Source organism: Schistocerca gregaria, chromosome 3, assembly GCF_023897955.1.
Source record: "Schistocerca gregaria isolate iqSchGreg1 chromosome 3, iqSchGreg1.2, whole genome shotgun sequence".
In the NCBI taxonomy this organism is placed as follows: Eukaryota; Metazoa; Arthropoda; class Insecta; order Orthoptera; family Acrididae; genus Schistocerca; species Schistocerca gregaria.
This window is the reverse complement of record NC_064922.1, coordinates 169,711,785-169,728,281: the sequence shown is the minus strand read 5'-3', so window position 1 is coordinate 169,728,281 and position 16,497 is coordinate 169,711,785. Positions and strand designations below refer to the sequence as shown.

General features: G+C 41.2%; 1 protein-coding gene across 1 annotated transcript in view; it reads left to right on the top strand.

Moving 5' to 3' along the window:
* The window catches only part of LOC126355750 (odorant receptor 43a-like), a 54,020-nt gene extending 42,859 nt beyond the window's left edge, over positions 1 to 11,161 (top strand). Inside the window, exon 5 of the mRNA XM_050006140.1 lies at positions 10,960 to 11,161. Within this exon, the coding sequence (XP_049862097.1) occupies positions 10,960 to 11,019 (60 nt within the window). The 3' untranslated portion in view covers positions 11,020 to 11,161. The remainder of the gene's footprint in view (positions 1 to 10,959) is intronic.
* The last annotated feature ends 5,336 nt before the right edge of the window (positions 11,162 to 16,497 follow it).

The window sequence follows — 16,497 nt, the reverse complement described above, 5'->3', positions numbered from 1 at the left end:
GCACGACATATAGGAGTTGAAGCTGAGAAGAGCTCACGAAATTTTAAGTAAGTCAATTCCCAGTACTCTAATGGGCTGCTGCTGCTATGAAAGTTACCATTCAGCTGAAAGATCTAACTGCTATCAAGTGGCTCTTGAAACACAAAACAAATGGTTGGTGCTATTTAAACATCGGTTCTGTGCACTAAACAGTCAATATTGGGTAGAACTGTGCCTGATAAATATACAAACACACACGAAATATAGGAGCTGAAGCTAAAGAACACTGACGAAATTTAATATTAGTCGCTTCTAATGAGAATCTGTGTCATCTCGCAGTACTCTGATGTTCTGCTGCTGCGGTGAGAGCTACCTTTCGACAACATTCAGTAACATCATGCCTATGAAACACTGTGGTGGTCAGCCTTTGAGGAAAGCTTATTTGCTCATTGTTTACAGTGCTGACATTAATTACATTGCATAACGAAAAATTAGATGCATTGTTATCAATGTAATTTAGAAACTGTACACACCATCGCAAGTTAGTAAACTATCAGAGTTGTGATTCTCTGTAACAGGTAGAATGGCGACAGAGTTCATAAGGGCTGTTCGTATTTAGTGTATTTAATGATGTTACCAGACCTGGAATACTCTCTTTCAAATTCTGAAGGTGGCAGGGGTAAAATACAGGGAGCGAAAGGTTATTTACAATTTGTACAGAAACCAGATGGCAGTTATGAGTCGAGGTGAATGAAAGAGAAGCAGTGGTTGGGAAGGGAGTGAGACAGCGTTGGAGCCTATCCCTGAAGTTATTCAATCTGTATATTGAGCAAGCAATAAAGGATACAAAAGAAAAGTTCGGAGTAGGTATTAAAATCCATGGAGAAGAAATAAAAACTTTGAGGTTCGCCAATGACATTGTAATTCTGTCAGAGACAGCAAAGGACTTGGAAGAGCAGTTGAGGGGAATGGACAGTGTCTTGAGAGGAGTATATAAGATGAACATCAACAAAAGCAAAACGAGGATAATGGAATGTAGTCGAATTAAATCGGGCGATGCTGAGGGAATTACATTAGGAAATGAGAGACTTCAAGTAGTAAAGGAGTTTTGCTATTTGGGGAGCAAAATAACTTATGATGGTCGAAGTAGAGAGGATATAAAATGTAGACTGGCAATGGCAAGAAAAGCTTTACTGGAGAAGAGAAATTTGTTAACATCGAGTATAGATTTAAGTGTCAGGAAGTCGTTTCTGCAAGTATTTGTATGGAGTGTAGCCGTGTATGGAAGTGAAACATGGACGATAAATAGTTTGGACAAGAAGAGAATAGAAGCTTTAGAATTGTGGTGCTACAGAAGAGTGCTGAAGATAAGGTGGATAGATCTCATAACTAATGAGGAGGTATTGAATAGGATTGGGGAGAAGAGAAGTTTGTGGCACAACTTGACTAGAAGAAGGGATCGGTTGGTAGGACATGTTCTGAGGCGTCAAGGGATCACCAATTTAATACTGGAGGGCAGTGTGGAGGGTAAAAATCGTAAGGGAGACCAAGAGATGAATACACTAAGCAGATTCAAAAGGATGTAGGCTGCAGTAGGTACTGGGAGATGGAGAAGCTTGCACAGGACAGAGTAGCATGGAGAGCTGCATCAAACCAGTCTCAGGACTGAAGACCACAACAACAATAACCAGACCTAGTAGGATATGTAAGGAGTGTGAACAGCATCAGATACTGAGTGATCTCTGTGGAGGAGATCGGGTGCTATGTACTCGTCGGAGACGGCATTATGAGCATGAGATTTTGAAATGGACCTCATTGTGGGCCACCATTTGGCCTGCTGGTCGAATGGTGCAATAACCAAATTTATAGGACATCAGGAAGAGACAGTGGCACAATGAGGCCTGCATGGGAGCGTGGTGGCAGGCGTATTCGTCGTCGAGGTTCTGGTCGAATATGTCTGACCACCACAATGGAAAATCCCCATATTGTGCACCAGCCACATCGTGACCTCCTCATGTCTGTGCCAGTCATCCAAGAGCCAGTAATTGGACTTCCTCCAACACTCTTTGTCACGCTGCACGAATAATCAGAGATCGATAGCATAAGTGGTATCGGTCATTTCTACAAAAAAAAAAAAAGAAAAGGAAAGAAAGGTTATGTTCTAAACATTCATGGTGGTGTCTGTTTGTTCTATATCGTGTCTCCCTACCACTTTCGCGCAACGACGCTCTGAGCGTGTTTTTTTAGGGAAATGACTAGTTTGAACCTGGGACCTGTTGCTGGTAAGGAGACGCCAGACCACACATGACATGTAGAATTCAGAAGAGTTCAGTGAGACTAGCGATGATATAACCAGATACTAAATGATCTCAGCGTCAGCTCCACTGCACTCCCAGTAAAATAATCTTAATACTAACTAAATTTAGTGGAAAGGGTTCAAGGCTTTCCTATTTTTAGTTAGCTGGTAAAATAACGTCGAAAAAGCAGTTAAGATTACCATTGGAAATCTTATTCTACTCACAAAACATCGTTTATAAATTGCACTATTGATAAAAGGAAATGTTTTAATACAGGATGGTAAAAACCAACTGCGTTCAACAAAAATGCGAACGAATATTCCCTGAATGGGTTTCCAAGTTCTACAATCGATCGAAGGATGACCTATGCCATATCACATCTATAATCTAGGTTTAATTTAAGTTTCACAAAAGAGAAAACTATGAAAGTGATCTACAGTGACCCTCAATTATCTTTAATTACTTATCTAACTTGTCGTAAATTACAGTGGCTGATTTGGCTTCTCAATAACTATATAAAAGAAAAATCATCGCGTTTCAGATCTGTTCTTCAAGTGGCAAATGTGAGCACCATGAGTTTTAATTAACGATCGACACTAGTATTACGCCAAAAAGGGGTGTAACAGATGAGTCTTCTGCAGTTCTGAGTGAAGCCTTATGCGCTCAAAAATGCGGCATCGCGAGCGTTCATTACCTTGTCGGTGTTTAGGCAGCGTCAGGGCGACAGCGGCCGGCGCACCAGCCATCCAGCTTGCCGTCTCGGAACTAACTCTCCTCTAACTTCTCCTTACTACAATTTACCGAAGTTAGTTTAAAAAACTATCTGGCTATGTTTTCATCTGACCAATCAGGGTCTCAATGTTAACCTTAAGCTCCGCCTACAAAAATTCTGTCTATCCAATGAGAAACGTTATACTTTTCGTGGTGGGGCAATGTTTTTAAAGTTTGCAATGTAACAGAGACGCTAAAAAGACTCACGCTAAAACTTGCAGCTAGTGTGGTCCTTTTAGCGTTATTGTAAGATCTATACTGTTCTTCTGGAGGGCTCTATCTTTTAACAGGGGCTGGGGGGTGGTCCTTGACGTACCTGAGACACGAAAAATTCTCACGGTAAAACTTGCGGGTGGTAGTGGCCCTTTTTGTGTTATCATAAGATCTATACTGTTTTTCTGGAGGGCTCTAGCTTTTAACATGGGCTGGGGGGTGGTCCTTGACGTACCTGAGACGTGAAAACGTGCGGGTTGTGTGGCCCTACTGGTTAGCTGGCGCCGTAGGTGTCCAGACCTTCCCTTATCGTAGGGCCTTCTAGCTTAACACGGCTCTGCTCTCGGCTTCTGTCCTCGTTTCTCCCCTCGGAACTGCGTCTGCCTCACGGTGAGAAGGTACGACATGCATTTAGGCATTCTTGTGTTAGTCTGTGGTATTCCATTTGCTCACTCGTTACTCGTATTACTTTGGTTAATTTAATGTCACGATTTATTCGGAGCTATGTGACATACTACTGGATTTGCTTATCATGTCAGGGTTTTCATGGAAGGTGTTGGATTTGCCTGACACCTTACAATGTTACAAAAGGCTGTCCCATTACAAGTGAAGGTAAAATCGAGGTCAAAACCACATAACGCTTTATAAATAATAGTAACGATTTCAAGAAGTGACAAATATCTACACTACCTTACTTCTTTCTCTCTTTCCTGTTTTAACTCGAGAAGTTTAGCCTTCCTTTTTTCATCATCAAAAGTGATCACTAATTTCTCAGGAAGGAGTTGAAACTGTCGCTTCACGTGGTACTTTTCCCACCGCTATAAACTAGCATTACAAAACAGACACTGACAGAGGTCCGGATTGCGTTTCACTGAAAAAGTAATATTCTTCCCACTGTGACATGGAGCATAAGTATTAGTTTTGAGGACGTTAACGCCTACTTAGCCATTTTCCTCTCAGTAATATTGTCCTACCACGATCGCCAAAGAGACTTCGACACCGACAACATTAATGACACGAAGTAAGCAAGCCTGTGTCTTGCACCGCGCGCATCGATAACAAACGATCGATGTCAGCGGAGAGGCGGAGGGGGAAACTGCTGGCTGACGTCGCCCACGGGCAGGTGGTGTGGGCACTCACGGATGTCCGCATCCACAATAGCGCTTTTGCCCACCCAAACTCTGGAGTGTACGCTGACTTAGCAAATGTCATGGGATAGGCACTTAATATAGCGTGGGAGCCCCTCAGTCCCTGGAGACTGCAATGAGACGCCGTGGAAGTGAGTCTACAAGTCCCTGGTACTCTTCTCGAAGCAGCTGACACCAAATCGTTTGCAGAACGGCCAATTCGGGTCTGTTCGTGGTTGAAGGACACGTGGCATGGAGCCTAGATTTCTTCGATGGAGTTCAAATCTGGGCTCTGGTAGGGCCATTTCAGTCTTTGGAACTCCTTTGGATGTTCCTGGAACCATTCTTGTGCGTCATGGAAGCAATGTGGTGGTGTGTTATCATCTTGAAACACCGCAGAACCGTCAGGGTGCTGAAAGGCCAAAAATGGATGAAGATGGTCTCTGAGCAGCTCAACATACGGCGGATCGTTCAAATTCCGCTCCAGAACAACTAGGGAGTCCATTCCATCCCAGACCATAACAGAGACACCATTGCCTTGTACTACATCTCCTTGGCAGGCGGGATCCGTCGATTCATGTGGTGTGCACCACATAAGGTGCCTCCCAGCTGCATGATGCAGTTGAAATGTGATCTGTCCAACCACAGCCCGTTACGGCATATTCCAGTGCCCATCCCTGGTGATCGGCATAAAATACAAGCCGTTTTGCCCAATCACATTGGGTTAAAAAGTGGTACCAGTGTGTCACGCCGTCTCCCATACCCCATGGAACATCTATGTTCCTGTGGGTTGTCCACTGGGAGATGTATCTAACAGGTCCTGTGTCAAACTGAGCCATGATTTGTTGCACTGTTGCCCTTTCTGTCACTATTGAGATCCATCTCAGATGTCGCTGGTGATGGTCATCGAGGGCGGCTGGAAGGTCGGTAGTTTGTCTGTTGTGGACTGTGACACCCTCATTCAGCCATTCACGATACATCCCGGACACGGTTGAATGTGTCAAGCCTAAGTCCTGCACCACTGCCGATATCGAAACTCCTATCCGTCGGGCACCGACCAATATCCCGTTCGAACGGCGTCAGTTCACGGCGATGTTGCATGTTACACATATCACTTGCACAACCGCTTCCATGGCAGTCTCCTATACAGTAGCAGCTGACACAGGGACCATGCGATGCGCATTCACCTTACCTGCGCCATCTGTGCCCACTGTCCCATGAAATTTTTTTAATTGCATATACACCACCTGCCAAAAGAGTGAAGCACCTAGAAGTGGAGGAGCAAAGTAAATGAAGCTTTGCAGGTTGAGAGTGATCTGAGATTGGATGACATAGATGTATCGCACAATTTACCAATCATAGTGGCTCGTGAGTGAAGGCGTGACTGTCACATGACAAACCAAGAACAGATGTTTTCAGTGGGTAAAAGTTCAGGAGAACGTGCTGGCCAGAACAACAGCAGAGAACTCTGTATCTAGGCAGGCCATTAAAGCAGGGAAACACTTCTTGTCTTACCTTGTTGAAAGCTAACCTCTAAGACTGAGCACAGCCAACAACTTTACCACATCAGAAATGTAACGGGTGCTCTCCAAATTAACAGCTATGCGAACCAAGGGTGATTGTGTTGTGTACTGACACCCCATACCATCACCCAAGGTACTGGGCCTGTATTGTAATCTACACTTCCTGTTGTACTGATTTTTTGAAATATTGTTAGCAATGGGTAAAGTTAATAAATTGGGGAAGGGCAGTTTAGAAATGACTGAAGAGGAGGGCGGAAAAATCAGCGTAACTCGTGGTAATCCGTCAGTCGTTAATAAGGTGATACGTGACCGTGAGAAGACAATTAAGAATCTCAGCGCCAGAATTGGCCTTGTAGAAAAATGGCTCTTCAAAATAATATCGGGCTTCGTAATGAAAATTGAAGTCGAAGGCAGGTTCTATCACAGATCTTGCAATATGAAGTTTCAGTTGCCATAATGGCGGGGCTGACCAATGGCATCACTCCATTAAGCCGACCGACTTGACTAGCACTCTCGAACAACTTTTGCTGTAAAAACAAAATGGCTCTAGCACTATGGGACTTAACTTCTCAGGTCATCAGTCCCCTAGAACTTAGAACTACTTAAACCTAACTAACCTAAGAACATCACACACATCCATGCCCGAGGCAGGATTCGAACCTGTGACCGTAGTGGTCGCGCGGTTCCAGACTGTATCGCCTAGAACCGCTCGACCACTTCGGCCGGCCTGTAAAAACATTTAGAGAAACAATTTATGACAAGAAAATCGTTAAAATATGTGTAATTACCAATTGTATCTCATTTATTTTACAATTATCATAAAATACACAAAAAAGAATGAAACCACCTTCTGCATAACGTGCAGTCAGGAGAAGTGCCAAGAAAAGAAAAGATAGTAGTAGATGCTGACGCCACATTATTTGTTCTCTAAACAAACTACAAATAAAACGTTGACACCGAATACTTTTAAGTTACGTGTATACTCAATGTCATCTTTGGATTCCGGAAGCTGTCAGTACTCCTCAAAGGTCTTGTACTGTAGTATGACGATGTCAAATATTAATCTGGCGATGTGCGCTCTCCTCGGACCCTCCTCACGTGGGTATGGCCATTGTGTCGCTCCATACAGAACCGACAGTAGTCTGAAGAGACAACGTAGTGCCGCCTGCAATGTCCATGGTTGTAGCTGGGCGCACCACAGCCTTTGGGCGCTAATAGCTTGGGACCGTTTAAATGCAATCATGAGAAAACCGTCCCGAAACACATGTGCTACAAAATTCCAATGTTTGCTGCGCATGTACCCCGACATCAATGCGGGACATGATCACCGTGCACATGTACACTGGCCGCACAACAGGTTGGCATACTCTGAGTCAGATGGTCGAGTAGCTGCTGGGGTATAGCCTCCCATTCTTGCACCAGTGCCAGTCGGAGCTCCTGAAGTGTCGTAGGGGTTTGAAGACGTGCAGCGATACGTCGACCGAGAGCATCCCAGACTTGCTCGATGAGGTTTTGCTTTGGAGAACAGACAGGCCACTCCATTCGTCAGATATCTTCTGTTTCAAGGTACTCCTCCACGATAGCAGCTCGGTGGGGCCGTGCGTTATCATCCATCAGGAGGAAGGTGGGACCCACTGCACCCCTGAAAATGCGGACGTACTGGTGCAAAATGACGTCCCGATACACTTCACCTGTTACAGTTCCTCTGTCAAAGACATGCAGGGGTGTACGTGCACGAATCATAATCCCATTCCACACCATCAAACCACGATCTCCATACAGGTCCCTTTCAACGACATTTAGGGGTTGGTATCTGGTTCCTGGTTCACGCCAGATGAGAACCCGGCAAGAATTACTGTTGAGACTATACCTGGACTCATCCGTTAACATAACCTGGGACCATTGTACCAATTGCCATGTACTGTGTTCTTGGCACCGGGCTTTACAGGCTCTCCTGTGACCAGGGGTCAGTAGAATTCACCTTACAGGTCTCCGGGCGAATAAACCATGTCTGTTCAGTCGTCTGTAGACTGTGTGTCTGGAGACAACTGTTCCAGTGGCTGCAGTAAGATCCTGAGCGAGGCCAGCTGCAGTACTCCGTGGCCGTCTGCAGGCACTGATGGTGAAATATCGGTCTTCTTGTGGTGTTGTACACTTTGGACGTACTGTACTGTAGCGGCTGGACACATTTCCTGTCTGCTGGAATCGTTGCCATAATCTTGAGATCACACTTTGTGACACACGGAGGACCCGTGCTACAACTTGCTTTGTTTGACCAGCCTCCAGTCGCCCTAGAATTCTACCCAGCATAACGTCATCAATATTTGTTCTGTGAGCCATTTTCAACACACGGTCACCAATAGCACGTCTGAAAACGCCTGCACACTTACTTGCTGCACCTTACTGTGACATGCCCCAGCACACCTCTGCGTATGTGGACTGCTGCCAGCGCCACCGTGCGACGACCACAGGTCAAATGCACCACATCGTCATACCACGAGGTTATTTAAACCCTCAAACCGCCCATCAGAGCGTTGTTTCCTCATATATCAGCATTATCCTTAATTTACGAGAATGAGTGTAGTTATAGTTCTCCTGAACTTGCCAATTTCAAATTTCGTTCAGCCCTTTCTCCACCTTGCGCGAACCATAACACACTCGTCTTACAAACAAACAACATTAGAATGCGATTTCTCTGTGAGAAAGGCATATTGTAGTCTTTCCTTATATAATAATGTAGATGGCATTACACCTGCATTTTTTCTGTGGTCGCAAATCATTTGCAAATCCCACCATCTAGTACACTCCATACGAATTGAAAGTTTCTTACATTCCATCTTAATAGTGCTATAATTTTAATGCCGACAAGTGCACATGTGGCATTTAAAAATTGCCCCAAAAGATTTATCTTGAGCCAATAAACCCAAAACGTAAAACGATCATTGGAATACTATCCGAACCGACTGCGAACACCAGAAAACATATCCCAAGTGAAAGATATGTTCCAGAAAAGTTCGACTCAAAAGAAACGCTAATTAACTGTGCAAGTGGAGTTAGACAATCATTAGAACATTGTAGGAAAGGACCTGCATCTTATTCCATATAATTTTCTTGTGATATAAGTTCCAGACCAAGCTGTACTTTTTCGTTCTCTGAACGAAAAGATACTGGTACATTTGGCTCCTCAGCTTTTCATTTCATCAGGTGAGGCCTGTTTCAATTAACGTGAGTACGCGAACTTATAATGCAACCATAGCAAGGCGCGTCGCCGTGGGGACGCGAGCGTATTCGTTTTAGAGAGGCCATTAACAAAGAAACCAAAGAAACTTAGATCAGTAAAAATCAATTCCCGACTCATTTTTAATGAGTTACTCACGGGCGAACTTGTTATCGTATAATCAATTTTATTTCAAATTCTCCAAACGTTAAATGCTAATTTTCTCCAGATTAAGTATTCAGAGAGGATAGAGCCCTAATAAATACATACTTGACACACTGAGGAACAATAATCCAAAATCTAAATTCCAATGCTTTCATTTTGAGAGAATCTGATTATTCGCTCAACATGTCGCCAACTGTTAATTTCAGAAAAAAATAAAACTTCTCTTCTTCTTCGTAGACGGAACGCAGTGCTGCAAAAAGGATTGTGTTTCGACAGTTGTTGTCAATGCAGAATGGGAAACCTCTGTGGTCAAAAGTCACTGTCTGGTCTGTAAGTCCCAGCCGGCAGTCGTTCACCACTGCCTCTGCTTGCAGTTGGTACAAGTCCCACGTCTTGAGGTCGGGAGCTGATCGGAGTTCGGCTGTTCCTAACAGATGTCACAAAACCTCAGAGTGCACCCGCCCCAGCCCCAGTTTGCCACCTTCTCTTCGGTCCAGCTGTTGCAGCAAGATGACTTTGACGCGGGCGTAATGTAATCTCAGCACTTGCCGCCTAGAGTCAGGTTAATGTTTGCCTGCACATTATCTTGAGCAGACCATAAAAATGTCGACCCTATATTTAGCTCTCTCTGTGGTATGTTAGTATTCTCCCCAGATGAATTCAGCTCTTTCCAGTTCGTTAAAATTCATGGGTCGTTAATTTTTTTATGATTATATATATTCATTACTGTCTCTTTGCATCTGTAGCTTATCTTTTCAGTGAGGGCTGCTGTCGGTTACACGTTTATAAATTTTAGGGTAATATATCCCATTATTACACTTAACTCTGTTTTAGTTATAGTTGTATCCTCTGTTAAATTTCCTCTATTTCCTAATTAATTTGGATTCTTCTGCAAGTAGGATCAGTGTTGACTGCCTGTCTTCACTGGGACTGAGATATCAATTAAATTCGTGTAGTTTGCAGTTTTCCACCCCTACATGCAGAGTCAATTACCACGTTCAGTGAACTCCGTAGCGAGCCGTTTACACCCGTCGCCAGCGTTTAACGGCCATAGCAAGGGAGTTAACAGCCTCATGGAACACGCGTCGTTTGGATCAGGAATCGCTTATCAGTACGCTGCACCGCAGTTGAATAATGTTGAGACTGTTGTTTGATCCGTAATTTTCAGGTCAGTTTTAATTTCTTCATCTCGTATGTTGAAACGAGGTGGTATCTTGATTACTCTCCTCTGGTTTTCCTTGGTATCGCAGGTACTTGCATGACACCTTCGAACATTCTTTTTCGCATACTCATTCTTAAACTGTGTTTTCCTTCCTACTAGACTTCACTTTGTGTGTATGTATGTCTAGAAGAGTGTTACTAATTGTGTACCAAGAAAAACAAAAAAAAATAAGCACAGATGTGTTTCTGACTGCCAACAGCGCACCTTAATTTTCAGGAAAATAATTGCGAAATCGTGGTATTTGTGTCTTAGTCTTAAGCGCATTACACAGGATCTAAATATTTGGTGAAACACTATCTAAATAAATTAATTTAAAACTTCTGTATATGTTCATGTAAAAAATCGCACTTACATGACACTTTCGAATATTCTTTTCCACACACTCATCCTTAAATTGTATTTTCCTTCCTACTAAACTTTATGTCTATGTATGTTGATATTTCAGATTCTTAATGGCTCGTACTCTCTCTTCAACATGCTGTATCAAGTGCAAGGCAACAAGTGAAGGATGTAATCTGGAAGAATAGACATTGTCGTAATGGACCTACCCTCAGCTCATGAAATATGAAAAGACAACCACATTACTAGAAAATGCATGCACAGCCACCAGCAGGTTGGGGGCAGCCTCCGACAAGTCATAGTACCAATCAAAACCATAGTTCACTGTCAAGATTTTAAGCGATACCTTCTTGTTTCAATGCCTCTATTATTTATTTTTTGACGGTTGTAATAAATAAACTGTTACATAGGATGTCTGATCTACTCTCTCATTCCATAAAATAAATGTTCCTGTTCCTATATACTTACACAATCCCTTTCTGTTTTTAATAATGTAGGGGCGATCGTAGAGGATATTCTCAACAAGTGAAACAAGCTACCACTACAATTTTAATTCAGACCGCCAAAGACTGAAATACATAATGGGAAAAGGGAAAAACACGGACCCTTCGTTTACCAGTGTGGTTTAATACAAGAATTTCTAACATCCCAACTCACTGTCGTGATTGTAGCCCAAATCAGCATCTTTTCTCCTACGCACAACAGGCTTAATTCGCCTTGATCACAGTGATAGTGTCAGCATGATTAAATCAAGTACAGAATCAGACAGCAGGAATCCACTACAATAATAGTTAACTAAAGGCTCATTTAAACAAGATATTTTTCATAGAGGCCTGCAAATACATTTAAAAGAAGGCTCAAACATTTAATAAATACGAACTCTTGAAATAAATGACAAAAGTGCTGATATTGTAAAGAAACATTGGTCAAGGGACTGACAGACAGCACTCTGCCAATAAAGAAAAACCACACACACGAAATCATGATGGAACATAGATGAATATAAAAAATCAAAAGTGCAAATTAAGCCGAGAGAGATGTACTACGTCTAGTAATGCCAGCGGAGCACCAGATCTTACGAGGTCGGGAGTAGAATGTAGAAGACTGCCTGTGTTAGCGGCGGCATAGAGGCGTCTGTGGTGTGGATGCGGCCTCGATTACGAACTTCTGTCGTAATTCCGTTATACTTAACTGTCATGACTGACGAGCGGTATAAATGTAAATAGTTTTGCTCGACAGAACCAACTGTTCTACGCCTTAGCTTCTGACCTCTTAGGCATTCAGTTGAACTCTTGCGTAAGCTGTAGGTCCATGTGGTCTGGAAACAGACTGAAGCAAACGTAGAAGACTGGCCTCCCCCATAGAAAATGGACTACCGAACTGAGATCGATCACTAGCTTTGGGTGCTATTTAAAACTTTGTAACGTTCTTTAAATAAATGAAATAATAAACTTTACGATTACGCTGATTGAATGCCTGATTTATGGAATGGGTACTGAATTCGTATTGTCGTGTTGTGTGTTGTAAGTGCAAGTGGTGTGCTTACTCTGTGTGATTGTTAGCAAACCTTATACGAACTGATTGGGCAGTGCAACTCCAAACACCACAAAGAAATACAATCACTGCAGAACCACATTCAGCCCCTTAGGCAATGAATCATATGGCCCTGTTCAAAACTTTTTACAATAAGATTTAAACAGCAAGTATTATCTGACTTCATTAATCCAACATAAATGCAAATCAAATTCAATATAGCTCTGTTAACAAATCTTAGAAGCATTACAGAAATGAAATATCTAACTAGCCTGTTTTATCAAGATGGTTTATGTACATTCTGGGGTTACTCAACAATTACAAATTATCACCCAACTCATCTATACTAACAAGCTCGCAAAAACGGAAATCATAATTATTTAACATCTTTACCTTGCTTACTTGAAGACTTCTGCTTCCAAGTTAAACAATATCGTCAAGATAATGGTATAGGATTGGGCAAGGGAAAAGAAGAGTCATGGCTGAAGCTTATGAGCATGTAGAAGTGACTGCATCATAAGGTCAATTTCTTTTTTGTTTTGTGCAGCTTCAGCAACTTAGTAGTGACCAATGTGAGTTGCATTCAGTGTACCAATACATCTGAACTCCATAATCTAACTCGTGGTGGCTTCCCACAGCACACCACAAAAACTGCCTACTTCATTGTCTTGCCCTCGCAAACAGCTACCTACAACTGTGCTCCAAGTGCTCTCTTATTGCAAGACTAGCAATATCTCTGGGTCTGCGATATAAAGCCTATCAAATAAATAAATCGTTTATAGAATCATATTTGGGTGCCACATACAAATGTACTCCAGTATACCCCTTTCACAACCCTCCAGCGGCGTTTAGCAAATTTGACACATATTTGGAAGTACCTTGTACAACAAATGTGTGGTAAACTTATCTAACTCTATAACATCATTAAACTCGAAAGAATTGATAGTGCTCAGGTGCACTAGTATAAATCATAATTTGGTTACAATATGAGTAAAGTGTCTCATAAACATGGTTGCTGATAAATAAGTCATATAAAGCAGAATTAGTATAGAATCCTAATCGTCAAGATAATGGAATAGGATTGGGCAAGGGAAAGGAAGAACCATAGCTGAAGCCTATGAGCATGTTGAAGTGGCTGCATCATAAAGTCAATTTCTTTTTTGTTTTGTACAGGTTCAACAACTTACTAGTGAGTATTGAGCAACAGATTGCCAACAACCACAGTTGGTGATTACCATAATATCAGGAATGTGATGACCAGCATCATTTCTGCTCTTCATAGTAGAGATTTAGATCCAAACAAAGTGACTTATGTTGAAGTATGAATACCAGTAGTACGTTGCTCCAATAACATGAACAGAGGTAGGAGACTGGATAATGGAAGGTACAAAATGTAGCAAAGGTAAGGTAGTGGAACACGACCATTTCTACCTATGTTAACATCGAATAATCTATCTGATCAGAAAAAGTTCAGTATCCTACAGGTTGGATGAAGTAACAATCCTTTACATCCGAGTGAATAGGAAAAATTGAAAGTGACCACCAAATAAGACAACATTAATAAGTCTGGCATCAAACTGCCAATTAGACATAGAATAACCTAACATTACACAGAGCATCACTGGTTCATAACATTATACTGTGGCTCTCAGTGGCCTTGTATATGCAATATTGTAGTTTAATTAGTTAAGAAAATCGAACAGTAAAAACAAGAACTGGATGGCTCCAGGTAACCTTGTACTTAGAATACATTCGTATCGTAATAACTGAAACAGTTATAGGGAATATCGGAGGCTCCCAGTGGCCTTTCTGCATACATAAATACTGATCTTACTAGCTATAAAGTGGTCTAGTATTACATGAAAATCTTAATATCTGTAACAATTATAGAGAAAATATGAATCAGAGGTTCCAAGTGGCCTTTCTAATGAAGTAATTGCTGACCTTATTAACTAAAAAGTGACAAAAATCTTCTTTGAGGCTCACAGTGCCCTGGTTTTACCTGAAATAAGTGCTGACCTTAATAGCAGAAAACTTCTTTCTGGCTCAAGGTGCCCTATTTTTACATAGCATAAACATCAAAGTTTAGGAAGTATCATAAAATATCATTTACCTATAACTTTGTATGGCACTTACAGGCCTATGCATAATTCATAATGAGAATACATAGCTCGGCATGTTTTTTAAAAGAACAAAGTGCATAAATATCAGTATTATATAAAAGTACAGCTCTGTACGGCCTGCAAGAGTACATATTAGACAAACAGAATCATAGTCACAGTATGGTATCATGTGAGTAAAGACACAGTTTTTATAGGTTGTGTGGCATCCTTGGGGCTTCATAAAATTGTCCATTAAATGACCTATATCTCTAACAATGCGTATTTCTACAGGGAAGAATATGGGAATGATTGATATAGGCAGTGCACTTTATCCATAAAAAATGGTTAACTGACTATAGTCATTCATCTTGAGTCACGAACTGCTATGGCCAAAGCAAAGAAAAAATATGACTATAGTATATGCAAGCGTAAAGACCAGAGTTCTAAGTGCAATATAGCTTACTGACTAGATAAATTTAATATATCACAGTAAATCAAAAGATAAATATGCAGAGATGGGGGTGAACTGCACAAATATTGGCACCTCTAACCTGAAAAAAAGGGCAGTCATGCATGCTAACATAAGAAGGCAGTATCATATGCAATCTCATAGGGAATGGTGAAAAAAAAAAAATGTTTAAGTGTAAAGCTTCTGTGACGGTCTCTCACAAACACCTCCAATTATGTGGCACAAGGTAAGACAGACTTTCCTAGAAAGTACACAATATACGCAAAATACATACTACCAACATACAATATCATTATAGAAAAATCACCAATATATTAATATAATCCTCATTATTGGAGTGCAGCTCAGGGCATGAACACACATTAAACATCAATATTCCATCATTATTCCAAAAATTTGGTGCAGTGCATGACATGAACACTCAGAAAATTATCTAACAATACTCTTATACCTAACACCAAAAATACCCTTAATCCTAAATCTTTATAGGCAATCTGTCCAACTTACCTATTACGCCCATAGGAAAATGGTTATAAAACCCTGCCAGGAAACAGTGTGAGAAGTGCCAGTGGTGTTCAATATTCCATATAAGTTGCTTATGTCGTGCTTTCTATGTACTGCATTTCCTGCACTTCCATATGCTTCTATTGCTGAGCATATTGTCTCGTTTGGAAACAATGAGACTTCGGTACATTGGTTCTGCAAAATATAGGAAATGGATGAGTATATGCAATGGACATGAGTTACAGGGTACATTGATTTCTTAAATCTACATAGGTGAAAGCAAGTAAACTAGTGACATGACCAAGTACAAGAGATATACAGCAAATTAGAGCACAATTCTGGGTATAAAGGAAACATGGCAAAATTTTAAAAGTATAAAGAATGACTAACCTAAAAAAATGTAAAAATAATTCATCAGACAATAGCATAACTGTCAGCAGTAATACTATCATGCCTAGGGTGTGCAAAAATGGCAAAGTGGAGTAGCATAGCATCAAAAAATGGCACATTTCATAGTATCAGTAAAGACATAATAGCATCAGAAATAAATGGACATAAGATATATAGAGGCTATATAGAAAAGGACACAAAATCTTATTATATACCAAAAAAAATGTTTGAGTTACAGTTTGCAGCGGTCAGACCACCCAAGGGTTGTGATCTGCTGGACACATGTCAAAATAAATGGTGTCTCTTTCAGTGATGCAGGCCTAAACTTACAGTAAGAGAACCGACCTGCAAGATTCTCCCTGCCACGCCACATCGCCACCTAATAAAATGCTGAATAACCAAGGAATCGTGAAAACAAGGCACCAATAGAATTTGTACAAACAGGCTAAATGCATTAGACAAAAAAACATGTGCTGTGTCTTATTATTATGGACACTCATATGAAAAACAGAATAAGCATATATGAAAGCTTTCAATATAAATACATACATCTGAAAAATTTGAGGTTAGCATAGTTCCTGAAAAATAGCAAAAAAAAGTTGTAAAAAGCTGAATGGCGGAAAAATAAACACCGTGAATTCATTGT